We start from the raw sequence: 24,749 nt of genomic DNA, 5'->3' as shown, positions 1-24,749 counted from the left end.
ATTGGTGTCCATATGACACTTTACTATCCCATGAGGCCAGTTTTTTAACGGTTGCTAGGTACATTTAAAGGTACTGCCATTGAGTTGAATACGAATGCTATTCGTTCCTTTACTATATGAAGGAAAACTGTAATAAATCTAACCTTACTTTTTACAGTACATTTATATTAATGTACTATTTCTAAAAGCAAAAAAAAAAAAGAACAGGTCACCTTATAATTTACATTAAAAATTATTTCCCAGAATTAAAATTGCTGCACATCACATTTTATGGTAGTTGATGTATGTTTAAATTTGCATTTCTTAATAGTTTTTATTAGCAGTTATGTATATTAGGTTTTATGTTACAACTCGTGTTGTCATGAAATGCAATTACTGTACATATTTTTATATTATGACCTCAAGATTAGTGTATAAAATTTGAAGCAAAAAATATCATATTCCATCACATTTGATATGTGTGCCACACAACTCAGATTCTCTTTTGAAAGTCAAATGTGAAGGTGAGACCGTGAACATTATTAAAGCATAATAAGTATTTCAGCAGAAGAGATCTTATGTGAAATGCTTAAATGCCAGACTTCAACAAGGGGATTTTAAACACTCTTTATAAAATATAAATAATTGTGAGACACCATTAAGGTCTCTTTCTGATTTAGACAAATGGAGCTATTAAAGCTGAAACCTAATGAAGTGTCTTTTCTGTTCTTCCAAGGTTCAGCAATAAAGTTAAATGAGGAACAATTTCTTTCTGTCCATTACATTAAATTACTCACTCCATTCTCCTCTCTTTTGTCTCAGGGTTCGGTTCGCTGCTAAGGGACCCGCATTAGTGTTTTATGGCTTTTAAGGGAATGAGTTCAGCTTCCAACTGCAGGAGATCTACCGGATGTGGACATTATTTATTCATTGTTGTTTGAACCACGCAAAGATTTCTTATTATTCCTCTTTTGTTGCAGATTTTTTGTTAGCAGCTTTGAAAATGAACATGTAAATGATTTGTATATTTGGGACGTGTACGTCTCTATATAGTAATACCCACAGCTCCAATGAGAAACCAATGATGTGTGTGTTTCTCAGTGATAACTACTGTGAATATTACATCAGAATGAGATCTCACTTCACATTCTGTGACTATTTTACTTTCTATTAGTTAAAGAGATCAGTTCAAAAGAGCCAGCTGTCTTAATATCCACTCAGAGTTAAATAAGTTGCTGTAAATTAATATGAAAATTATTTATAAGCGTTCTAGTGTGTGGTGAAGACGCCATATTTATACAGGCCAAAAAAAAAACTGTAATATTTGAACAAATGCTTTCCGTTGCCAAACTCGCCTCCACTTCTTCTGTCTAGATGTGTCCCTGCGCATCTGTAAGATGAAGCATTTAGCAGAGAAAGCCAGCAGCTCGTTTCACCAGACAGGAGCAGAGAGAGTAAAGGTTCTGGAAATGGAAAGTGACTGTGTGCCGCATTGTGAAGGTACAGCAGGCAGGAGCTGATCATTTCCTGAAAATGGCAGGACCTTAAAAGGGTCCTATCATCCCCTTGAAGTCTTGATTTAGTTTTTGGGGTGCATTAGAATAGGTTTTCATGCGTAATTGTTCCAAAAATGCATTATATTTGGAAAGTTTTACATTGCAGCCCCACTCTTCCCAGTCTGCTTCAAGCCAGAGCGGTGAGAAACAAAGTTGCACTGTCAATCTTTTATTTGCAGTAATTTTCCTAGTAATTATTAACACATAATGTGTTGCTTAGCAATAGCATTTTATTCTGGGGAGTGATAAAGAGAGCATTAATGTGTTCTAATAAATGTGACCAATGTGTAACGTTTAATCAATTAAATAATTGTATTTAGTTAATATTTTGAGGAGATTTTTGGTACTAAATAATATGTGCAATAATTATGATCCACATATGACCTTTTAAAATATAACATTTTCTATATGCGTATTATTTATATTACAATTAATGCAATATTTATGGTTAAATTTTTGATTATTATTTTTCTAAATCCAAAGCAAAGAGGCAAATTAAAGTCAAGTCACCTTTATTTATATAGGGCTTAAGCAACTGAACAACATTCATTAGGAAAACAAAGGCAGTTCGTCATTGTATTCAGTGATGTCATCATCTCAGTTCAGTTTAAATAGTATCTGTGCATTGTTTCGATTTATTTTAAATGTTACATTTAAAAAGGATAATTATTCACATCCCAGTGCTATTTTGTGATTTTCACCTAAGCATACAATATATGTGAATATTACAAAAGGCAAGCAAATACAAAATTTAACCCAATAAAAGCATTTTAAGTAATGTTTAAAAAACATAAGACAGCCAATTGCTTTCAGTGAAACTCTTTGTTGAACTCATTTAACCTACTATATGTAAAAAAATATTGCAGAAAGACTAAAAACATAAAAATAGCATCAGGTTATCGTCACTATTAAGGTGTTCGTCACGTTATCTAACTGCAGTTTTAATATAACTGTCTATTATTTAACGAAAAACATTAACAATAATGTGCTTCGTAAAAGACCACTATAGTGGCCAGATTTCAGAGAGATCAGCTAATGTGTTAAAATGTTAAAACATGATGTAATTTCTTGAATATTCTGGAAAGTGTGCTAGAGAAATACTGAAATGAATATGTTTTAATGCTAATTTAGAGGAACTATTAACTGCTCCACGACATACTGCTCCGCATTCCTCAGTTCCTCAGTTCCTCAGTTTAAAGAAGCCCCTCCTTCTGAAACACAAAGTGAGCTCTGATTGGTTAGCCGGCCCAGTGCATTGTGATCGGAAACTGCTGAGACTTTGTTCTGGAAATGTCCCACCCTTTAGCATAACCACCAGTTTCATAAAGTTAAACAATGGCACCAATTGTTCATACCAATTTGTGTCTGATTCAGACCCTGAGAATGTTTAGGAACGAGGATCATGCAGAACCTTTGCAAGCACAAATAAAGCGGTTTTGGAACTGAGGTGGAAGAAACAGCATCTCTTCACCATGGCAACAACGAGATAGAGCTGGGTTTACTTGAAAACAGAATTATTCATAATCCTGCTGAGGGTAAACTACTGTGAAGTCTGGTTCTTTCCTGGTAGTACCTTGACTAATATATTCAACGCTATGTAACAGATGTGTGTCGACAGGAACAGCAGAACCGCAGCGCTGCCAAAAGAGACAATTATCTACTCACACCATCACTTTATTTGCGTTGTCATGAAAGAAAATCCTGAAAATTGACATTTGCTGCAGTGAGCATCTGTTTCCACCATCTGCACAGCACCAACAAAACCCAACAATGAATATTCAGCCTTGACTTAAGCACAACTGTGCTTCCTATGGCTTTAACACACTTCACTAACCAGGGACCATCCAAAAAAAAAAAACCTAGGACAGGGGATACATGTCAATTTTTAATATCTCCCAGACTCCCAGCAGCCCTGTTTAATGAACATAAGACTTGTGTTCAATGAACACTCAACAACGATAAATCATGATCTTCATCTACTCACAGTTAAAGCAAGTAATATTGTTGGCTGTTCTCTTTTTGTCAATCTGATGCCCTCAACTGTCAGTCTCCTCCTCAAAAGCCTTTTTCAGACAGGCAGACAACATTTTTTGGGGCATATCTGACCTGAATCTCTGTACTTTTTCAGTGTGAACCGCAGTCATCACTGATCTGAAAGGCATAAACCCAATGCAAACCTCTTTTAGGAACGTTTGCAAAAGGCCACAGAGGGCTAACAAACACATTTCACACCTATAAGCAATTTAGTGTCTCCATTTCAAATATTAATATTTGCCTTGTAATTAATTTGATTTAAATATGTATCACTTGATTGCACTAGTTTTCACATATCATGTCATTGTACAGCACACTTCCTTATGACACAGAAGAAACGTGAGCAGTATGGTTTGGTTATAAAACTTCTGTTTTATATCTCCGCACACAGTGTGGGCAGCATCCTCTTAAAAAATCATGCAGAGATTAACAAAATCTCATGTCAGATTTCCCTGGCAAACCTCTAAGAACAGTTTCTAAAAGAACTGCACACTTTCTCCAATGATCTGACATCAAAGATGTCACAGGCCTCTTTAGAAATCACTGCAAAACTTCGTTAACATTCCTTTAATGTCATTTCATTGTCGTTATCTGTTGTGTATGTGTGTGTGCTCCCTTAAGCCTATTTCCCTTTAGATATATACATCTACTAGCCCATAAACTGAGATCAGACTTATGTATCTAATTTTCAGCAGTAAGAAAAAAGTAGTTTAAAGCTTGTTATTTTGCAGAGCTTCACAGTTATATATGATATGAGAGTCATACTTTAATAAAGCAAGAGAAGGCAGGAGACACACGTAACATTGATGATACCCGGCCATCCCAAACTCAACAGACAGGAACTTAAATACAAAGACTGTTCTAGTGAAGAAGAAATCATCCAAGGGTGAATAAATTAACAGCAAATTGTCATTTATCATCTCTTTAAGGAAAGTACACAGGGACAGACCTATGTGAGCGATGACAGGAGAATGACTTAATAACATCATTTAGAGAATAAGTTTCTTTGAGATTTAGCACAGTATTTATTGCTCCGATTCGGTTTCATAGAGGTCCATTAGATTCATGGTGGGCGAATGTTTTCACACCAACAAAAAAACATTTATTTTTCAGAGGGCATCATCATTCAATGCACTTGGACCGGATCATTCAAAAGAAAAACAGCTGTAGGTAACCTATATACATATATATTTGTACCTAAATATCAGCAGTTCAGATTCTAGCTTAAATGTAACCAGGAGTAAGTAAAAGTGATCATTTTCCTCAGAAAGGGAATTAAATCAAACTTCCTCCAACCCTACAGGAATTAAACAGCTGGATTAGATGAGACTTAAATAATAATACTCTTGTTGAGGCAGAACCCTAAGAAGATAAGACTGGTGTATATTTAGGAGGAGAGATAGAGAGCAGTTTCTTTAATCATGCATCAGTGGGAGAGCGCTGCCGTTTGATAAGTCACTAAACCTAGACTGTTAAGATCCAAACAGCCCTGCGATCAAAATGAACAAATCTCATGCTAATAAAGCCCTTCATCTCAGAATATTACAAGGTCCCCGCAAAGTTTGGAAGGGTGCTGTGTTGAGTGCTGTGGATTACTTGTGGATTATTGTGATGTGTTTATCAGCTGTTTGGACTCTCATTCTGACGGCACCCATTCACTGCAGAGCATCCATTGATGAGACACTGATGCAATGCTACATTTCTCCAAATCTTATGAAGAAACAAACTCTACATCTTGGATTATTTGAGGGTGAGGACCAATTTTATTTCTGGGTGAACTATTCCTTTGATGTGGTAAACGTGTAATAACTCAGGAATCATCACACTATACTATTGTAGCATGCATGTAAAGGCAAAGGTTTGCAATTGTATTTGTCAGTAAAAAAAAAATTAATCAAATCATTCTGAAGTTAAATGTTTCTTTATTTGTTACAAAATGTTTTCAAGCATCAGCTTTAAGCACACTGATGCAAAAGCCCAGGAACCAGAAACTGCCTGAAAGAATGAAACTAGTTTATATTATATAGATGCATGGCCAATGATGACTTCCTTCGAGTGGTTTAATGTAACAACAGAAGACCATGATGATTCATGTTTTCCTTGGTCAGATGGGTTTGGGAATGAGATGTTGAAACACTCTCAGAAATAAAAGGTACAAAAGCTGTTACTGGGCCGGTACCTTTTATATTATGTACCTGTTAGCATATATGCATTGACAATACTTTTAAGGGACCAATATGCACCCTCAAGGGGTACACTAAGGTACAAAGTTGAACTTTCCGGAAAAAAATGCCAAATTTTGTACCTTTTTGTCTTAGAGAGTATAGTATCTGGTTAGTAATGACATTTTCAGTTTTTTGATGGAAAGTCTCCGACTCGGCCAGTAGTCAGTTTAGTGTAAAATGAAAATAAAAGGAAATTAATTGTTTCTGAAATAAAATGTAAAAAACTTAACAACCAGTAAACATCAAATGATTTTAAAATGTTTAAATCACCTTTAAAACTCACCTTTCAAGAACATTCAAACAGTAGAAGAAGAAAAAAAATAGACACAAAAAATTTAGATCTATAGACTAATATTTGTTAGTTGTAACGCTGCATTTTATAAAATCCAAGACAAAATGGAACTGGTAATATATGTATATATATATATATATATATATTTTATTTATTTATTTTTTTATGTGGACAACTCAATTTGAGATCTGGCTCTGACTAGAATGAATAAAACCCTTTAATTTATCAGATTCCACTCACACAGAGTAAGTGAAAGAAAAAACATCTGAAATCTGGGAGCCTATTTCTCTAAATCAAACCGGGTTATTTGTGTTGTTTCAGAACCGTCTGTTTCTCCATCACTCGTCTTGAGGCCTTGTTTTTTTCACCTGACCACACTCAAGGCCCATCAGTAGCTACTGCTCAGACTGGAAAGCAATTTCCTGCATCCCTGCAGATGCATTGTGGGACATGAATGCTCTCATTAAGAGCCATGCGAAGGTTCCTGGAGATGTCGGACAGGCCGTGTGACAGATGAAAGCTGCCCTCGTGCCCTCCAGACAGGAGATGAGTTTGGGTCTTGATTCAGTGTTTCATGTCCTGGTCTTCCCAGAGCAGTGCTTCCCAACCTTTTGTCCTTGCATAATCAAACCTGAGACCGCCTCCTGTAGTTATATGATTATTACAAACCCACAGATGGAAGCATAATTATATTTTTAACTACAAATACAATTTTTGTTCATTTTTTTATTTTGTTGTTTTTATTCAATTACATTTAAATATTGCATTATTTTATTTATAATAAATTACAGTTCCTGCCTTTCAACTTTGTAGGATATTAGTAATACCAGTTCACCAAGAAATGACAATTTGCTGAAAACCTCTGGAGAAATGTAGCATTGCATCAGTGCCTCTGCAGTGAATGGGTGCCGTCAGAATTCAAAGAAAGAGTTCAAACAGCTGATAGAAAACGTTTCAATAATCCACAGTTCATCATTTAACAAAGACAAAAAATGCATATCTGTAACAAATCCATCAAGACATTTAAACAGTCACTTTTGGCAAAAATATGAGTTCGTAAACCATAATAACGCTTCATCTTGTGAAAAAGTGCATCGCCTGTTGTCTCTCAAATCAAAATCCAGCCACTTATTTGTTTAGATCTGTTTTGGCTTATAAATGATGCTTGATTAATCTGTACATAAATCGATCTACTGTTCCAGAATCATACACATTATTTATGAAGTCAAGTCTTACTATTGAAATGTTGTTGTTGTTGCTCTCATGTCAGATGTGTGTGTATCTACCAGGAGCACCTTAAAAACAACAAAATCCTTGTGTGTTTGCGCACACCTGGCGAATAAAGCTAATTCTGATTCTGATTGATCTGTGCAGACTTCTCTCCTGTTTCAGACCAAAAGACTATTTCTCTGAGAAAGCAATATTATGTATTATGGACTCGTCTTATTTTAGCCAGAAGCAACTATTTGAATTGAAAGTATCTGTATACTTGTTTCTTGGTCTCTACTACACTCTAGTGGCTGCTCACACACAGGTACATTTCAAGGTTTATAAATAAGTTACAAGAATTAATTTCATACATTTCCCCCTTATTTTTGCATTACTTTTTATTTGCATATGGCATCATTTGCTGATGTGCATATGTGTAATAATACAGTGTAATAAAATCCATTATCATAATGAAATAAATACGCAATATCTGTCTGCATACAGAGGTGCTTTATTGATGAACAAAATTCATGATGATTGAAAAAGAAATCAATATGCTGTCTTCATGCACAGACACAACCTTCATGTGCTCTGACAGGAATCAGAGATGAAGAAGCTGTAGTGTGTGTTATTAGTGTTATAGCTAAAACAGATCTGCACACACATATTGATGTCTCCTGCTGCTGCTACAGTCATGTTGAGATGGACCAATGCTCAAAAGCAAGTGAAAAAAAGAAATAACAGTTGTATGCTTATTTGCCATAAATCTCTGAAGCTTTGTCAACAGCAGGCCTGGCTCATACACAACAACTTCACTGAAGTCATAACCCAAACATAACAAGCAAACACACACACACACACACACATTTAATCTGTACTGGAGTTAGCATGGCTGTGCTGAACTCACAATAGTTACCGCTACTTTGATCTGGGCCTATGTGACAGACCGCAGCTTTATAATCAAATATTTACAGGGACAGAACTTAATTTGATTTTCTTCAAGAATTATTAAATTAGAGAAAAATCCGTATGATTTTACAGAAACCGAAGAACAAGAAGAAGAAAATGAGAACTAATCCATCTGAAGAGTGCACACAAACAAACTACTAAAGCACAATCCCTCCTCCCCTGAATAAATAAGACACCATGTGTGGACAAAATCAGCTGTTTGCAGTCCTTCAAAAGATGTAATCGTTGGTCATCTTGAGCGAAGGCATGGCCTCGTTGACGTTGTGGTCGAGCCGGTGATACTCCACCCCACGCGAGCAGAAACCGTCCCGCCAGCGGCGACTCTGAGCCAGCAGCATCAGCTGAAACACAGAGAAGAGGTCCATCATGATAACACTCACTCATTTATTTCACTCACTCTTTTCACTCACTAAATTATTTCACTCACTCTTTTCACTCATTCTTTTCACTCACTCACTAAATTATTTCACTCTCTTTTCACTCATTCATTCACTCACTCACTCATTATTTCACTCACTCTTCACTCATTTATTTCACTCACTAAATTATTTCACTCCCTCTTTTCACTCATTCATTATTTCACTCACTCTTTTCACTCACTCATTTCACTCACTCATTTCACTAACTCACTCACTTATTTTGCTCACTCACTAATTTCACTCACTAATTTCACTCACAAAATTATTTCACTCACTCTTTTCACTCATTCATTTATTTCACTCATTCCACTAACTCATTCACTTATTTCACTGACTCACTAAATTATTTCACTCATTCACTAAATAATTTCACTCACTCTTTTCACTCATTAAATTATTTCACTCACTCTTTTCACTCATTCACTCACTCAATTATTTCACTCTCTTTTCACTCATTCATTATTTCACTCTTTTCACTCATTCATTCACTCACTTCACTCATTATTTCACTCACTCTTCACTCACTCATTTCACTCACTTAATTATTTCACTCCCTCTTTTCACTCATTTAACTCATTCATTATTTCACTCACTCTTTTCACTCATTCACTCACTCATTTATTTCACTAACTCACTCACTAATTTCACTCACTAAATTATTTCACTAATTTCACTCACTCACTAAATTATTTCACTCATTTCACTAAATTATTTCACTCATTCACTCATTATTTCACTAACTCTTTTCACTCATTCACTCACTCATTATTTCACTCTTTTCACTCACTCATTATTTCACTCACTCTTTTCACTCATTCACTCACTCACTCATTCACTCTTTTCACTCATTCACTCACTCACTCATTCACTCATTCACTCACTCACTCATTCACTCTTTTCACTCATTCACTCACTCACTCATTCACTCTTTTCACTCATTTCACTCACTCACTCATTATTTCACTCTCTTTTCACTCACTCATTATTTCACTCACATTTCACTCACTCACTAACTTATTTCACTCACTCTTTTCTCTCATTCACTTATTTCACTCACTCTTTTCACTCACTCACTCACTTATTTCACTCACTCTTTTCACTCACTCACTCACTCACTAACTTATTTCACTCACTCTTTTCACTCATTCACTTATTTCATTCCATTCACTTACTTCACTTACTCATTCACTAATTTATTTCACTCTTATATACACAGTGTGAGAATTGGTATAGTCAAGATACTCACATTTCTAACTTTGATACAATACTTTAACAATAAAATTATATTGATACGATTTCCGCTAAACAGGGAAAACCTTAATTGAATTTTTGACTGTAATAAATATACTTTCTTATACTTCTCCTACTTATATACATACCCACAAATAATTTGATTTAATAATAACTTGAATCTAAAACACACTGCAGTAGTAAAATTATTAGAGGGACACAGTTTGTGGTGCGATTTTATTAAAATGCATTTAAAAACAGGAGGATTGCTTTGCTTGTTTGTGGGGCTGCACAATTTGATATTACTTATTACTACTATTAACACTACTGAATATAAATAGAAAAAAAATGAAAAATAAAAAAATACTACTGTAAAATAAAATAAGTAAAGTATTGAAGAAAAACTAAATAATAATAGATTTTACATTACAACTGTACTAACATTTCAAACTTTACACCATCTAACTTTTATTCTGACAGTAAACCGCAGGAGCCCTTCTACAGTGCTTCTCATTATGAGTTTGTTAGGATGACTGGTGCATGCAAAAGCATGCAGCGCATCAATTGATTTCATTTAATCGTGCAGCCCTAACGCACAGCTAGAGCACTTCTAATGGCATTTCTACACATGCTTACATTTCCCTACTGAATGTCAAAATGCGATCGGAACTACTGGGGTTATTTAGAGTAAATGCAATAAGTTTAAACCATGCATCCCACCATATCAAACAAAAGCCCGTGGACACGTGATGCTTACCTTTCTCTTGTTGTGGTAGGTGATGTACACGATGGCCACCAGAAAGGCGATGATGACCAGATGAAAGAAGAAGTGGGAATCTTCATCCTGTGGGGTGTAGGGGTCTTCGATTTGGTTATCCATTTCTTCAGAGCTCTTAGGGGAGTTTTTCTTTACTTCCTTGCCGTCTTGAGGCGCCTTCGTGTTTTCTCCAATATCACCATCATCATCGACGCCATCTTCAAAGCTTATGTCTGGTTCTTGAGACGTGCGGGGGGACGTGTAATCGAAGGTAATGTCGGTTTCGTCAGCTGCAGGGTTGGAGCCGGTGGTGGGCTTGTTTGAAGGTGTAGGGGTGGTCTCTGGTGGTCTGTGTTTGGTGGATGTAAGCTGGTCTGGAGTGGTTTTGTGCATGTCTGAGGAGGCAGTCGTAGGTGGAGCAGTAGGAGTCTCTGCTGATTTGGTGCTGATGTCGTTTTCGACAGTAGAAGCTGCCATCACATTCAACTCGGGCGATTCCCTCTGAAGACTGCCATTCTGGATGCTCGATGTGTTCTTATTAGGTATAATGATGGTTTTGTTCATATTGCCTACGCCAGCTGTGAAAAAAACGCCACATTAAAAGCAATTACAGTAATACTGTTGCGGTGCTTTAGAGTACTTACAAATAGTAGCCTGTTATTCCAAATTACATGACAAAAATTGTAGTTAGTTACATAATCCATTACAGTACACATTTTAGCTAATATAATCAGATTACTTTTTGACTACTTGCGACAGAAATCAAATCAAATAAAATAATATTGTGCCATATTGATATAACAATATAAAAATAAAAAAATATATATGTTCATGTTTCTGAAGGTGCTGCAGGGGATGTGAGGTTAAGGAAATGCTATTATTTAGTTACATCATTAAAAATAGAAACCCAAGTCATTTAAAAATAATTGTGTTGGAAAGACAAAAAACTTCCAAAGACAGTAATACTTAATAAATAACCCACGGTTTGATCATTCAAATAAAAATGAATGTGTTCATATGTAGCTGGTGCAATGTTTAAAAAAACGCTTATTAAAGCTGAAATTATTTCTGTAAATCCAGGTTTCAAACGCTGTGGTCTCTCAGCTTTCTGTGTAATTATAGTCATCTGATTATTGATTAATATGTAATCATGTTATCAATAATAAAGTGAATGTAGTCTAATTACAATCAAACTTTAATACAAGTATTTCGGTTTTGGAATTTGCATAATCAACATCTATTTCCTGCGAATGAATCAAAGCCTCAGTTTAGAGTCTTGTCAATGTCAACAGTAAATGATGATCTAAGTTTTTGATTCCGGCTTATTAAAACATGAATTACAGATTCTTCTGAGTGGAACAGGATTAATTCATTAGTAACACGAGTAATTGGATGAATATTATGTAATAATTTTAATTCTAAATGTTTACAAATGGCAGGTCAGCTGTTGTACTGTGATTCATTTTAAAAATGAAAACCAGATTTCCATTTGATCTCGTGTTACACTTTCATTTTCACCGCCGCAAAAACAAACACTGCGACTAATATGGAATACAAATAACAAATTTATCAGGAGAGACAGCAAAAATTTACAATAAAAAAAATTTATATTAACAGACTGGTGAGGTGTAAGCTCATATTGTAGGTCATAACCATAGACCAGTGTTTACGGAAGCTGCGAAACTGAGCACGTCACATAAAAACACGAGACTTCCGGTATTACCATCAACGCTCAGAAGTGTTGTGCGAGTTTCTGTTGGGTACTTGTATAACACTGTGTAAACGTGATATTTATCAGTTCCTAGACACACACATTTGATGAGAAAGACGTTTAGAGAGTAATTGTAACGTTTCATGGGATTCATTCACAAGGGACACGGGCTCTTTCGGTAAATAACTGACACTCTCTCTGACATTATAAATTACACCCTTTTGAGGTATAGAAAGAGATCCTCTACTAACCTTCCGGTGCCGTTGTGCAGATCACAGAAAGGATCTGCAGTGACAGTAAAACTGCGATTATTCCCGCTGCGGAGTCACCGACTCCCGTCTTCCCCACCGCAGCCATGTTCAGTGCTGACGTCATCGGTGCGCGCATGCTCCGTGTTGCCTCTTTTTCAATTTTCAAGCAAAAAGAATTCTTCATAACTGACTAAAAAGTTAATAATGTTGCAGTAGATTAAATAAAACGCTGAATACAATCAAAAACATTAATGTTAGATACTACTGGCCTGGCCATCGGTCTCGCACATCCGCCATGTTTGTAGTTTTAAACACCTTTGAATGCGCATTTGTAGTTCTAATCGACTCCTCGTCCAACGCGATGTGTTCTGGGCAAAATTGGTCGATGCATCGATCTGCACTTCGTATTTTAACCGGAAGTAGTACCCATTTAATTATATTTTCGAATATTATTTAGCACGATAGTATACCAATTGGGACGCAATGGGGTTAAAACATAATATATAAAAGGGATACACACACACAAACACACACACACACACACACGCACACACACACACACACACACACATATATATATATATATATACACACACACACATATGTGTACATTTTAATTTTTGTTATTGTTATATTTTTTTAAAAAATATGTTGTGCAGGTCCCCTTTAATAAATGTGAGTGCATCTTACACTGACAAAAAAAGCAGACAATGGCACATTGTAAGCTATACTGAAGAAATGCACATTTAAGAAAACAACTACTTTCAGTTATTATATCCAAAAAGACATGATTTTCAGAACAAAACACCAAACTGCACAGTCGAATGTGGTCCAGGTTGAAATGTTTTATTCAACTTAAAGTATCCATACTGCTAAATCCACAGTATTCTTATCCTACATTTAGAAACGGAGGACTACATCCACCTGTTCAGATCTTTTATGCTCTATCCAATGTGTCAGGAGCTTGTTTCCAGCCTCCTTTAGTTCAGGGAGAGCTGAAAGAGTTTTGCTATCAAAGGAACAGGCAGTATGCAGCGGAAAAACAATAATGGACGAGATACACGTGGTTTCACTCACACAGACGAGACAAAAACATAAACACACCCAACTAAAGAGGTCTCAGTGTCATACAGGTCCCTTCGTTCAAGCTGTAGATCAGGAATGTTGTGACCTAATATTAGTGTTGTCTGATACAAACATCTGCCTTTCTACCCAGTGCTCCCCTTCCCAAAACTGAAACATCACTAATATATTCAATCGTGATCAACACTGTAATAAATAATGTTGAGTGTAGTGAAAATACATTTTCAAGCCATTTACAGCTTTACAGATGCTCTTCTCTCATTCTGTGTGACCTGGTAAATATGCATTTGTTGCCCTCTCTGAAGAAGTGAGCCATCACTAATGCAGGATTTGACAAGTGTATAGTGTGTGTCCTTGGTCAGGGCATCGAAGAGAAACAAGGTGTGTGAGGGTAGGTATTCAAAATATATATATATCAAGACAGGATTATTGCAATCCTCAGCTTCCTATGCCTCGAACTCCAGACCCAAACCCAGTTTGTGTCCACCTGCGTTAATGTTCTTCCCATCCAGAAGAGCAGAGAGGGTCAGCTTTATACCTGAACCGTGAGAAGAGGGGGAAAAGTTAGACAAGGAACGACCACATCCAAGAGAGAGTTTACTGAAAACTACAGAACGGCACACAAACACTGCCACAGTTTGGGATCAGTGAGATTATAAACTCTTTTTAAAGAAGTCTTTTCTGCTCATCAAGGCTGCGTTTATTTGATCAAAAATACAGAACAAAAACTATAATATTGTTAAATATTACTGCAATTTAAAATAATGGTTTTCTATTTTATGGTGCTTTAAATTATAATTTATTTCTGTGATGCTCCGCTGTATTTTCAGCATCATTCCCCCAGTCTTCAGTGTCACATGATCTTCAGAAATCATGAAAATATGATGATTTACTTCTCAAGAAAAAATAAATTATAATCTGATTATTTTAAATGTCACTGTCCTATTGTGAAAATACAGAACATATGCATATAGAGGAATTTATTTTGCGTTTTTATCTCCCATTTTTGGCATTAACTTTTAAAAACCAGCTCAAGCTAGTGTAAAAACGTTTTTGAAAATTAATTTTTTTTTAATTATTATTATTTAGCGTTTCTGATTCGATACTTCAAAATGTCCATGAAGACAGGGTAATGGAAGCATAGCTAGTGTGGACCAAAGGCCAAATGTATTTAGATTAATGTGGACGTAGCCTCAACCCACAAAAAACACTTTCCCTGATTAGTTGGTTCAGGTGGGATCAGGATAGAGGCTTTCCAGGAGTTGCAAATGCATTTAGAACAGGTTTATAAAAATCTGATTCACATACTCACCAGGCTTCAAGGTTTGAGTATATCCCAGGCCAACGAGGCTAGAATTATTCACTTTGGCCTGTAAGAGACAAAAACATGTCTGACTGCAAAATTCACTGACGACAAAACAAAATAGCACTTATTTTCACCTTTTCAGGAAGCATGGGCTTATTTTTCATGACCAGCTGAACGTCATGAAGACCAGGGTCTTCCTAACTGAGCATGCTTCACAACATCTCATCCAAACTCTGTCATTTTTAGGCTCCATTCACACTAGGTATGGTTACGTGCATTCATTTGAATGAATCAAAACTATATTATAATGCATTAACAATACCCTTATAATGCATTATAAACACAGGCACTCACATTTTGAATTTTAGGTTAAATTCTGACTGCATTCTGCTTGGCTACATCACGATGTGAAAGCATGCAACACTGTTGTCGTTTCTTTCACATGCACAGAAGTTAAGGTTTGTTAAAAATCTGGAGGTTTTTTCAGGTTACATCATCATGCCAGGAGACGTGACTGCCTTGATCAGTGAAAAAGCAGCATGATCAAAAACTAAAAAGCGGCAATGATAACTTACCGAGAAGGAAGCGTCGGCATCGATCTGATACTTGGCAGCGATGCCAAAGCGGGTGTTGCTGTTTCCGGCGGTCCAGGACAGATTGACCGCTGTCTCCAGATTATCATTCACCTTCTGGTAAATGGAGCCTCCGAATTCTGTTCCATCATTCCTGCCATTTGAAAACATCTTTTAATGAAATAAAATGCACTGAAATACCTCTTTTCAACAATGAATTTCACTAAATCACATAATAGAATCCATAACAATAACTATTTTTCTAATTTGTTTGCATTTCAAATAAAAGTAGGACGTTTAATAGCAATTTTATAGATATGCATTTTCAAATAGCATTGTTCTTAATTCTTAGTCACCAAGAATCCAGTTTTTAACAATAAGCTTCAAGTTTTCAAAATGAAGAAATGTGGAACACCAAATTCTAAATTCTAAAATTCAAAGTGGAGAAAGTCACAGTATACAGAAAGTGTGTCAGAGGTCAAACTTAAGGGTAATACAGGAAAGAGGGTCCAGGATGTTCAGATATTTGTATTGCAAAAAAAAAAAAAAAAAAAAAAAAAGAAAGCATGAGAAAGCATGCATATTTAATGCCATGACTATTAATCTAAGACTTTCTGTTCCAGCTTGAGACCTTTTTAAAGCCTTCATTTATGTAAAAAAATATTGTTATAAAATAAAGATTGCAATATTGTTTTTACTTTTATACTATTTATATTAAAAATATTTTTTATATTAAAAAACCTGCATATTTTTCATTAAAAAGGTTACAGTGTGTGCGTGTTATATGCAGCTCTAAACACACTCCTTTAGATTTGAGCTTCAGTGATATAAACAAGCACCAGACCTCAGCACGCTACTTCCTGCTGCAAAGCCCTTGACAAATCCAATCGCCGGGGAATAAACGTATATATAAATAACCCAACTTTCTAGCCTTGCGACTGCTGGAGACTCGCTGCCGTGTGTCTGATGATACTGCGTTTGGTACATACACGTTTGTGTGGAGCTGGAACTCGTCGGTCTTGTAGCCCACAGCGAAGTTGCTCTGAGTGACCCGGTTCCTCCCAGCCTCGAAGGTCATCTGGTACCCGGCCAGCCAGCCCTCGAAGCCCACGACCACGGCTCCGTGCACCGCGGTGCCATTGATGTCGTAGTCCACGTCACAGCCCAGGTTGATGTGCTCGTGCTGGTAGCCGCTCTTGATCTTCCCGCTCTTCTTGCTGTGGGAGGTCATGACAGAAGCACGTGAAAGTTTGTGTGAAGAACCACAACACTGATGTTTTGTACATTCTCATGTGCTTGTTTACTAACTAATCAATGCAATATGGCTTAGTGCGATTAGACTGAGATTTAACAAAATTAATACATGTTTATCAAATTAGTTTCATTTTGTGTTATTCTATATATAAATATATATTAGTGCTGTCAATCGATTTAAAAAAATTAACTAATTAATCGCACAATTTTTTAAAATTAATCGCGATTAATCGCGATTAATCGCAATTAAAAGACTGAAACTTTTTGGATATGTAAATGTAAAATGGAAATAATTAATGTAAACTCAAGACAAAGAAACTATTTAAATTCAAAATATGATTGTTTATTGGAATTTTTGTTTAACTTGTAACACAGATTTTCTCATGTAAACAACATACCTGCAATAAACCATCAATATCCTCCAAATTAACTGTTGGCTTGAAAGCCATATTTATTACAGAAATAAAAACAAAGGCATGTAAGTACCATTTGAATTTCAAAACAATCAATGCCAATAAAAAACAAAAATGATTTCCATGTTGAATTCTAAGTGGACTGCAAAAAAATTCCAAAGTATAGTCATTGCCAGTTCTTTAAGTGGGCCAGTACGCACCAGTACTCAGTACCGCCACTTCCAAATATAGCTCTTGAGCGTACCGTCACCTCTCCGTGCGCCCAGAACGTGCTTGTAGCGTACCGGTACGCTCATTTGGACATCTGTTTTAATAGAGGTTTTAATCTTTTACCTGCACTGCCGATTTTCAGAGCGCCCTTCACAATGCAAGCTTCCTAATTCATCCCACCCAGAGCAGAAACTACATTACCCATTCACCCTTAAGTTACACAAGTGAATAGCGCATGTGTCGCTTTTCCCACTGTTAAGTGTCAACAACTCAACGTGGCCGGAGAAGGTGTGTGAAACTCGTTGTGAGTTATACTAAAGCAAAATCTTGAGTATTTATTGTCTGATAAACATTAAAAACTGTCTGCGGAGGTTGAGTCGTCCTGCAGCCCCCGCTGGCTGTTCATTGGCTGCAGCATCTTTTTTCTAAGTTCTAAAAAAATACCGTAGACGGCAAGGCACACATTTAGATATTCATTTATCTAATTAATCTATAGCCTATGCACAAAGACAATATGATCTTTTTGTCCCCTTTTTGTTTTAAAGCTTGATGAAGAGAGAGAGCGCAAGTTGCTGCAGCTGAGGAGGACAGTGATGCACGCGTACAGGAGTGATTGACAGTTCGCGGCACTGTGTACAAAAAATACTCCGCTACACAATTATTTCGTTATTTTCGTTTAAGCTTATTAACGTTAGCGTTACAGAAAGGTCATGATTTTAATGTTGCTGTTTCTTGTGGCAGACTGAATGAAGAGTAAAGTTTCTTGTGGCAGACTGAAGAGTAATCCGGCAGAGTTTTATACTGAAACTTTCCGTCTAAAAGTCCTTCCTTGGTCTTATCCATATTTCTTTGCACGTTGAACACACATAGGCCACAACTGGAAATAAAAAAAAAAACTGCAACCGCGTTAATTGCGTTATTTTTTTTTAACGCGTTAAATATTTCAAATTAATCGAATGCGTTAACGCGCTAATTTTGACAGCACTAATATATATATATATATATATATATATATATATATATATATATATATATATATATATATATATATATATATATATATATATGACAAAGTTTTGTCTAAACTCAGAATGCATGCGTTTTTTTTATTGCATTTTAAAAATCACTATTTAATTTTTCTTTAGGACACAGAAAAATAGAACATAAAAAAAAAACTATTCTCCAAATGCAATTCTCCAAACTGTGTAGTTGCAGATTAGACTCACAACCAAAAACTAACACGTCCTTCTCTTTATATATTACATCTACTCTGGAAATGCCAAACATCACCACATGATTGCATTGACTGTGACGCAGTGATCACGTCATGTACCCAGTGTTCGGAGAGAAGGAGGAATCCAGCGTCAGCTTCAGTCCTTTAGCCAGCTGAGGAGAAGAAAGCAGCACTGGTGTTAAATCACAAGAATCTGATTCATGTCTGATCCAGTGTAGCTCAGTGTTCGGGGTCCTGTACCTGGTCCTCCAGAGTGATCTCCGTGCCCAGAGTGTTGTCCGTGTTCCACTTCTCAATGAAGGTCAGGCCGTGTTCTGCCCACTTGTACTTGGTCTCCAGTGTTCCTGCTACCTTGCTGGTCTCGGTGTTGGCCGAGCCGGAGCTCTTGAACTCCTACAGCAGCAGGAGAACAGATCCGTCACAAGCTGACAATCACTCAAACTTAAATTAGACTAATGACCCTCTTTCCTGTTTAACCCAGAAGCTTGACGTCTGACCCACTCTCTGTCCAATCTGGATTTCTGTATCTGGACTTTTAGAATTTTAGAATGAATATTGAATGTGGTCTTGAGGATTACTGATTCAGAACAAAAAAAACTGCTATTTGAAAATACATATCTCTAAATTTGGCATAAAAATGTTCAGTTTTGTTAAATATCAAATGTCTGAGAAATTTAAAACTATATTAAATGCACTGTAATATAAAATTTTCTTGACACTATAAATAAGTTACACAACTCTTATTTTGTCATATTTCAATCTGTATATGGATTACAGTGTTTGCAGTGTTAGAGTTAGACGAGGACATCTGCACAAACACGTCTTTATACGTATACAAGCCAGAAACTAAGCCTGTGCAAAAAAAGGCTTATCTAAAGGGTTAATGGTCCCACCTAGTAATCAACTGTAAAAATAACAAATTTTACCTCTTCCCAAAAGGGAAAACCACAAACAATCAAGAATTCATGATTACATGGTGTCATGGCTTTGCAATCAAAAAATGTCGTCAATGGGGCAAAAAAGCCACCAACAACAAATTAGGGAGAAAAAATTTATATCTAATACTGCACAAAAACTAACAATGCATCAAAGCCAATGTTGCTACTAATCTTTGACATGCCCAAGAATTTGATAAAAAAAATTTTTAAAAATCCAGCCACAATTACTTTTATATCGAAAATAAGTCATTTTGTGTGTTTTTTCCCCCGAATCAGTGACATCATGTCATCTGTCCACATGTGGTTTTGGGTAACTACCTCTGATAATATCTTTATTTTGATGCAGCTACATAAATTCTAAAATTCCAATAATTACACTATTGAACAATACTTTACACCTTAACCCACCCTTAAACTTACCCATACCTCCAACCCTCTCCCTAACCTTACCCCCATCCCACCTCAATAGCAGCAAAAGTGTTTTACAATACAATATGAACACAATAAGTACATTGTACTTATTTTTTTTAAGTACATAGTAGTTAAGGCCACCTAATATGAAGTGGGACCGAAAGTACATTTTTCCTTAAGAATCTAAACCAATCAAGAGCAAACATTAAACATTCGTTCTTTTCAAAATCAGCATTGTTTCTACTGTATGATTTCATTGACATGTGAACAGAAATCCCATCAATATTTCATCAAGTTTGGCAGAATGATGGCACTGTTGATTACGTCTCTGACTGAAATCCACTGGCTACTTACCAATCCACTCTCTGACCTCGTTTTCAAGTCCAGCTTGATCAGACCAAAACCTGCAAATGACAGACAAACATCACTGACACACAAAACGACATAAAGAGACCGCGGCCATGGCAGAAACCCATCAGCAGTTTCACACAGCTGACAGAAAAACATTTAATTATTCCCTGTCTGCAAAAGTTGGCTTCCCATTCATTTCCTCCAAAGGGAAATAAATTTTTAAGGTTAACATATAATTCATCATTAAAAACAATGCTGTTGTTCGATGGCATATGCTTGTGACAAACCCATCAGAACTGATGATTTCAATTTATAATACAATTATTATTAAAACATTTTTAGAGGAATATTAACCAGAAAAAAATGATTTACCAAAATTTATTTTGGCAGTAAAATGTACATACACAACACAGTATTGCTGGATTCTAAATATAATAGAATATTATATAATATTATTTATTTATTAAATTTTTTCTATATAGAAATTATTTAGAGATGCTTTTGATTAATAAAATTTTATGAAACAGAATTTGGAATAATGGAAAACAGATAGGAAAATCGATAGTGCCTTAAAAGCAAAAATGCTACTTTTGTTATAGGGTTCATGTGATGCTTTTTTAAAGATCATGATTTTGTGTATTTGGCATTACAGAATATGTTGACATGCTTTAATGTTCAAAAAACAAATTTTTTAAATACTTTACATTATTGTAGGTCTTCTAAGCCCCGCCTCTCTCAAACACATCCTCCTCCTGACAAGCACAGTCTGCTCTGATTGGACAACTGACCCAGTGCATTGTGATTGGCCGAACACAGCAAGCACTCGCTGGAAATGTAACGCCCCTTTCCATAATCACAATCTTGATTTTTCAATATAAATGTGAAGATAGTTAATAATGTCCTTAGTTTAACCATCAATTCAATCCTGAAACAGGAACGGAATGGTGACAGACTCAGAGATAAAGCTCGTATGTGTTTGCAGAACACAAGACACGGATGATTAATACACTGACTCCACTGTGTGACCCCCTCTCTCTCTCTCTCTCTCTCTCTCTCTCTCTCTCTCCCTCTCTCTCTCTCTGTGTCTCTCTCCCTCTCTCTCTCTCTCTCTCTCTCACATGCGCAAAACTCCACATTTGAACAATCAATAGCAAATACCTAAACTAATAACATGCTTCCAGTCAGAAGCACCAGATTGTCGTAGTAAAGTCAGAATCACCTCCTCTCCAAGGTTCATGAAACAGTCGTCCATTAAATGCGTTGCTGATTCCTAAATGCATCTACTTTCAGAAGAACAAATAAAGTGCTTTTTCTTTCTCCTAGATACACACACATCTCTCTGACACGACTGCTTCAACACTAACTGTGTTACTGAAACCACTCCTTCTTTCTTTGCGTCAGCATTTGGGCGCATTACACAAATCTTCCCACACAGTGATGTAGAGATGTGGGGGCGTGTTTAAACCAGCTGTTTTAGGGGCGTGGCAGAGTCTTAACTTTAATAAAGAATATCTCTTTGGATTTGAGACTTTAGTCTTTAAAACTACACAGATCTTCTTCATGCACCAAGAGATTGTAACACTCCACAGAGAATTGAAAACTTTTATTAAATTGCTTTTAAATATTGTAAGCTACATGATTTCAATTACTTAGAAATGCTTTTTGATTAATATAATTTAATCAACCATTAAAACAGTATAAAAAAAATCAGCCAGGAAAAAAAAATGGAATACAGGAAAATTTAAATGGGGAAAAAAGGGAATTTGGAAAAAAAAAAAAAAATGGAATTTTTTTTGGTGGGGGGGGGGGGGGGATTAATGGATTTCTTATGCAAGTGTGTGTGTGTGCAAAGGTTTGTGTATTTTGTATGTATGCAGCTCTAATATGAACCAGATTAAGTCGTACCATATCCTTTGGTGAAGATGTCCCTGGCAGACTTGCCCAGGTCTACGTATGTTGGAGGAACAGCCATTGTCTGAAACACAGAGAGGGTCAGAGGTGAAGAAGGTCAGCCAGGGGTCACCTCTAGGACAAACACAGTCAGTCATTTCACACAGCAAATCATTATCAACCTCATATTAAACCATCTGACCCTCTTCAGCATTTAGTGAGGAACATACTGCGTTTTCAAATGACATTCCGCCTTCCTTTCGAGCATTAACAGACCGTGCATGAGGAAAATCCACATAATACTGTGACTGGAGAACAGTGACCAATCAGAAACCTTTATTAGAAGACGCTGATCATCGCAAAATGGCCAGATGCTGGCGGACACATGCATTACAATCAGGCCTGTCCCTTCTACACAACATGCACGATGCATGCGAGTATTCCTCTGAGACTAAACAAGATGCGAAGAAACACACACAAAAATTAGCAAAACACACTGCAAACACTGATCTGCGTTTGAATGGGATGAGGATCACTGCATCAGACCGAGAGCTCAATGGCGCAGGTTTAAGCCAACATCAGAGCAGAATGAGGACAGATGAACACCAATCAGACTTTAACACCCATGCAATACTGAAACATCTATTTGGGTTTCTTTCAGAACGATGCGCAGTGAGACAGGCGTCGAGCGCAGAATACATGCATTTAAACAGTGCGAGTTTGATCATGTTCAGTCGGAGCACATTCACAAACGCGACAAGGGCATTAAATGCATCACATGTGGCATTAACGACTGATTCAGGCCCTGCTCGCTACATTAATGCGCCGCATCGCCGCCGGACTCACTCCAGATTCACGCGAGGGCCCCGGATTTTGATTTTTACCGCAGGATGAAGATCTTGCACTTGAACAAACCTGTGTAAGTCGTGAGAACAGTGCAGCGCCGGGCAGGACTCAGCCGAGAGGATGCGACGTGCACAGAACTACGCCACTCACGCAAGAGCGTAACGACGTCACGCCTGCAGAATCATCTGGACTGGAGCATCATCTCAGCAGATTCCACCTCGAGATGAAAATACATCTGGATTGTTTTAAATTAGGACTAATTTGCTTACCTATTCTTATTAATGTATCAGACTATATTTTTGTGGTGACAATTTACGCAACACCTCGAGATGAAACTACATCTGGATTTTTTTTTATGAGGTTGCAATTTGCTTCTTATTTTCTGTTTTAATTTTTTTATCAGTTATAATTTTATTTATTGTATTGCAGTGTATTATTTAGTTGTTGTAATTATTTTGATTATATATATATATATATATATATATATATATATATATATATATATATATATATATATATATATATATATATAGAAATTGATGGCAAAAAGTTTTGGAAGGGATATAAGTTTTGTGTTTTGCTAAATTTGCTCCTTCGATATTAGTAGATTATTTTTCCACATGTTTCTATGGTACACAATGACAATAATTTCATAAGTTTTAAAGGCTTTTATTGAAAACAAAATCTGTCATGCTTGTGATCAGCTTCTGGGCCGAGTCCTGACTGATGGCCGTCCATTCTTGCCTTATTAGTTCTCGGAGCTGATCACAGTTTGTGGGCTTCTGCTTGTCCACTCGCCTTCTAAGGACTGACCACAGGTTCTCTATAGGATTGAGATCCGGGGAGTTTCCAGGCCACAGATCCAAAGTTTCAATGTGATGATCTTCCAGCCACTTCTTTATCACTCCTGCTTTGTGACATGGTGCTCCATCATGCTGGAAAATGCACGGATTATCACCAAATTCATCATGGATCATTGGAAGAAGTTGCTCTTGCAGGACTTTTTTTCATTGCAGTGTTTCGGGGCAGAATTATGAGAGATCCCACTCCCTTGATTGAGAAGCAACCCCACACATGGAGGATCTCAGGATGCTTCACTGTTGGCACGTCACAGGACTCATGGATGCATGCACCTTTTCTTCTCTGAACAACTGGTTTACAAGATTCTCCAAAGAGTTGAAAGGGAGCTCCATCAGAGAAAATAACAATGGTGCTTTCAGGTGCAATATTCTATATTTTCTATATAATATTCTATATAATTTTAAACGCATTTGTTTTATTGCTTATTTTCTTTTTATAGGTTACTCTTACTCCCAGGTCTGTGTACCTTCAGGTCATTTGAACAGAAGCATTAAGCTAGGTATTTGTTTTAAAAGTTAAAATTAGAATATGCTTTATTATATACACACAGTAAAAAAAAAATGTTTAACACTACTAAAGATCATCTAAGGTCCCAATCTATCTAGTGTTAAAAGCACACCGTTCGTATTGTTGTATTTAGAGTTAATGTAGCACCTTACAGTGTTAAGTGTCTTACCAAGTACTTTGAGTGTAAAGTGTTACACTTGCTATTGTTATTAAAATGTTCCACTATAGGGAATGTAACACC

General features: G+C 36.4%; 2 protein-coding genes across 2 annotated transcripts; both read right to left on the bottom strand.

The window, feature by feature from the left end:
- Window positions 1-7,786: 7,786 nt before the first annotated feature.
- Window positions 7,787-12,757, bottom strand: LOC113063837 (keratinocyte-associated transmembrane protein 2-like). Its single transcript, XM_026234206.1, has 3 exons — window positions 12,633-12,757; window positions 10,671-11,248; window positions 7,787-8,605 (listed from the first exon to the last, which is right to left on the bottom strand). Exons 1-3 carry the CDS (start codon window positions 12,754-12,756, stop codon window positions 8,474-8,476), a joined length of 834 nt encoding a protein of 277 aa, XP_026089991.1. The 5' UTR covers window position 12,757; the 3' UTR covers window positions 7,787-8,473.
- A 700-nt stretch (window positions 12,758-13,457) lies between these two features.
- LOC113063836 (voltage-dependent anion-selective channel protein 1) lies at window positions 13,458-23,326 on the bottom strand. Its single transcript, XM_026234205.1, has 9 exons — window positions 23,210-23,326; window positions 22,310-22,379; window positions 20,408-20,457; window positions 18,945-19,097; window positions 18,804-18,856; window positions 16,583-16,810; window positions 15,597-15,747; window positions 15,028-15,085; window positions 13,458-14,253 (listed from the first exon to the last, which is right to left on the bottom strand). Exons 2-9 carry the CDS (start codon window positions 22,374-22,376, stop codon window positions 14,162-14,164), a joined length of 852 nt encoding a protein of 283 aa, XP_026089990.1. The 5' UTR covers window positions 22,377-22,379; window positions 23,210-23,326; the 3' UTR covers window positions 13,458-14,161.
- Between the last annotated feature and the right edge of the window lie 1,423 nt (window positions 23,327-24,749).

The sequence above is a fragment of the Carassius auratus genome, chromosome 46 (genome assembly GCF_003368295.1).
Source record: "Carassius auratus strain Wakin chromosome 46, ASM336829v1, whole genome shotgun sequence".
NCBI classification, from domain to species: Eukaryota; Metazoa; Chordata; class Actinopteri; order Cypriniformes; family Cyprinidae; genus Carassius; species Carassius auratus.
Note: the sequence above shows the minus strand (reverse complement) of the source record. Positions and strands in the feature narration are given on the sequence as shown.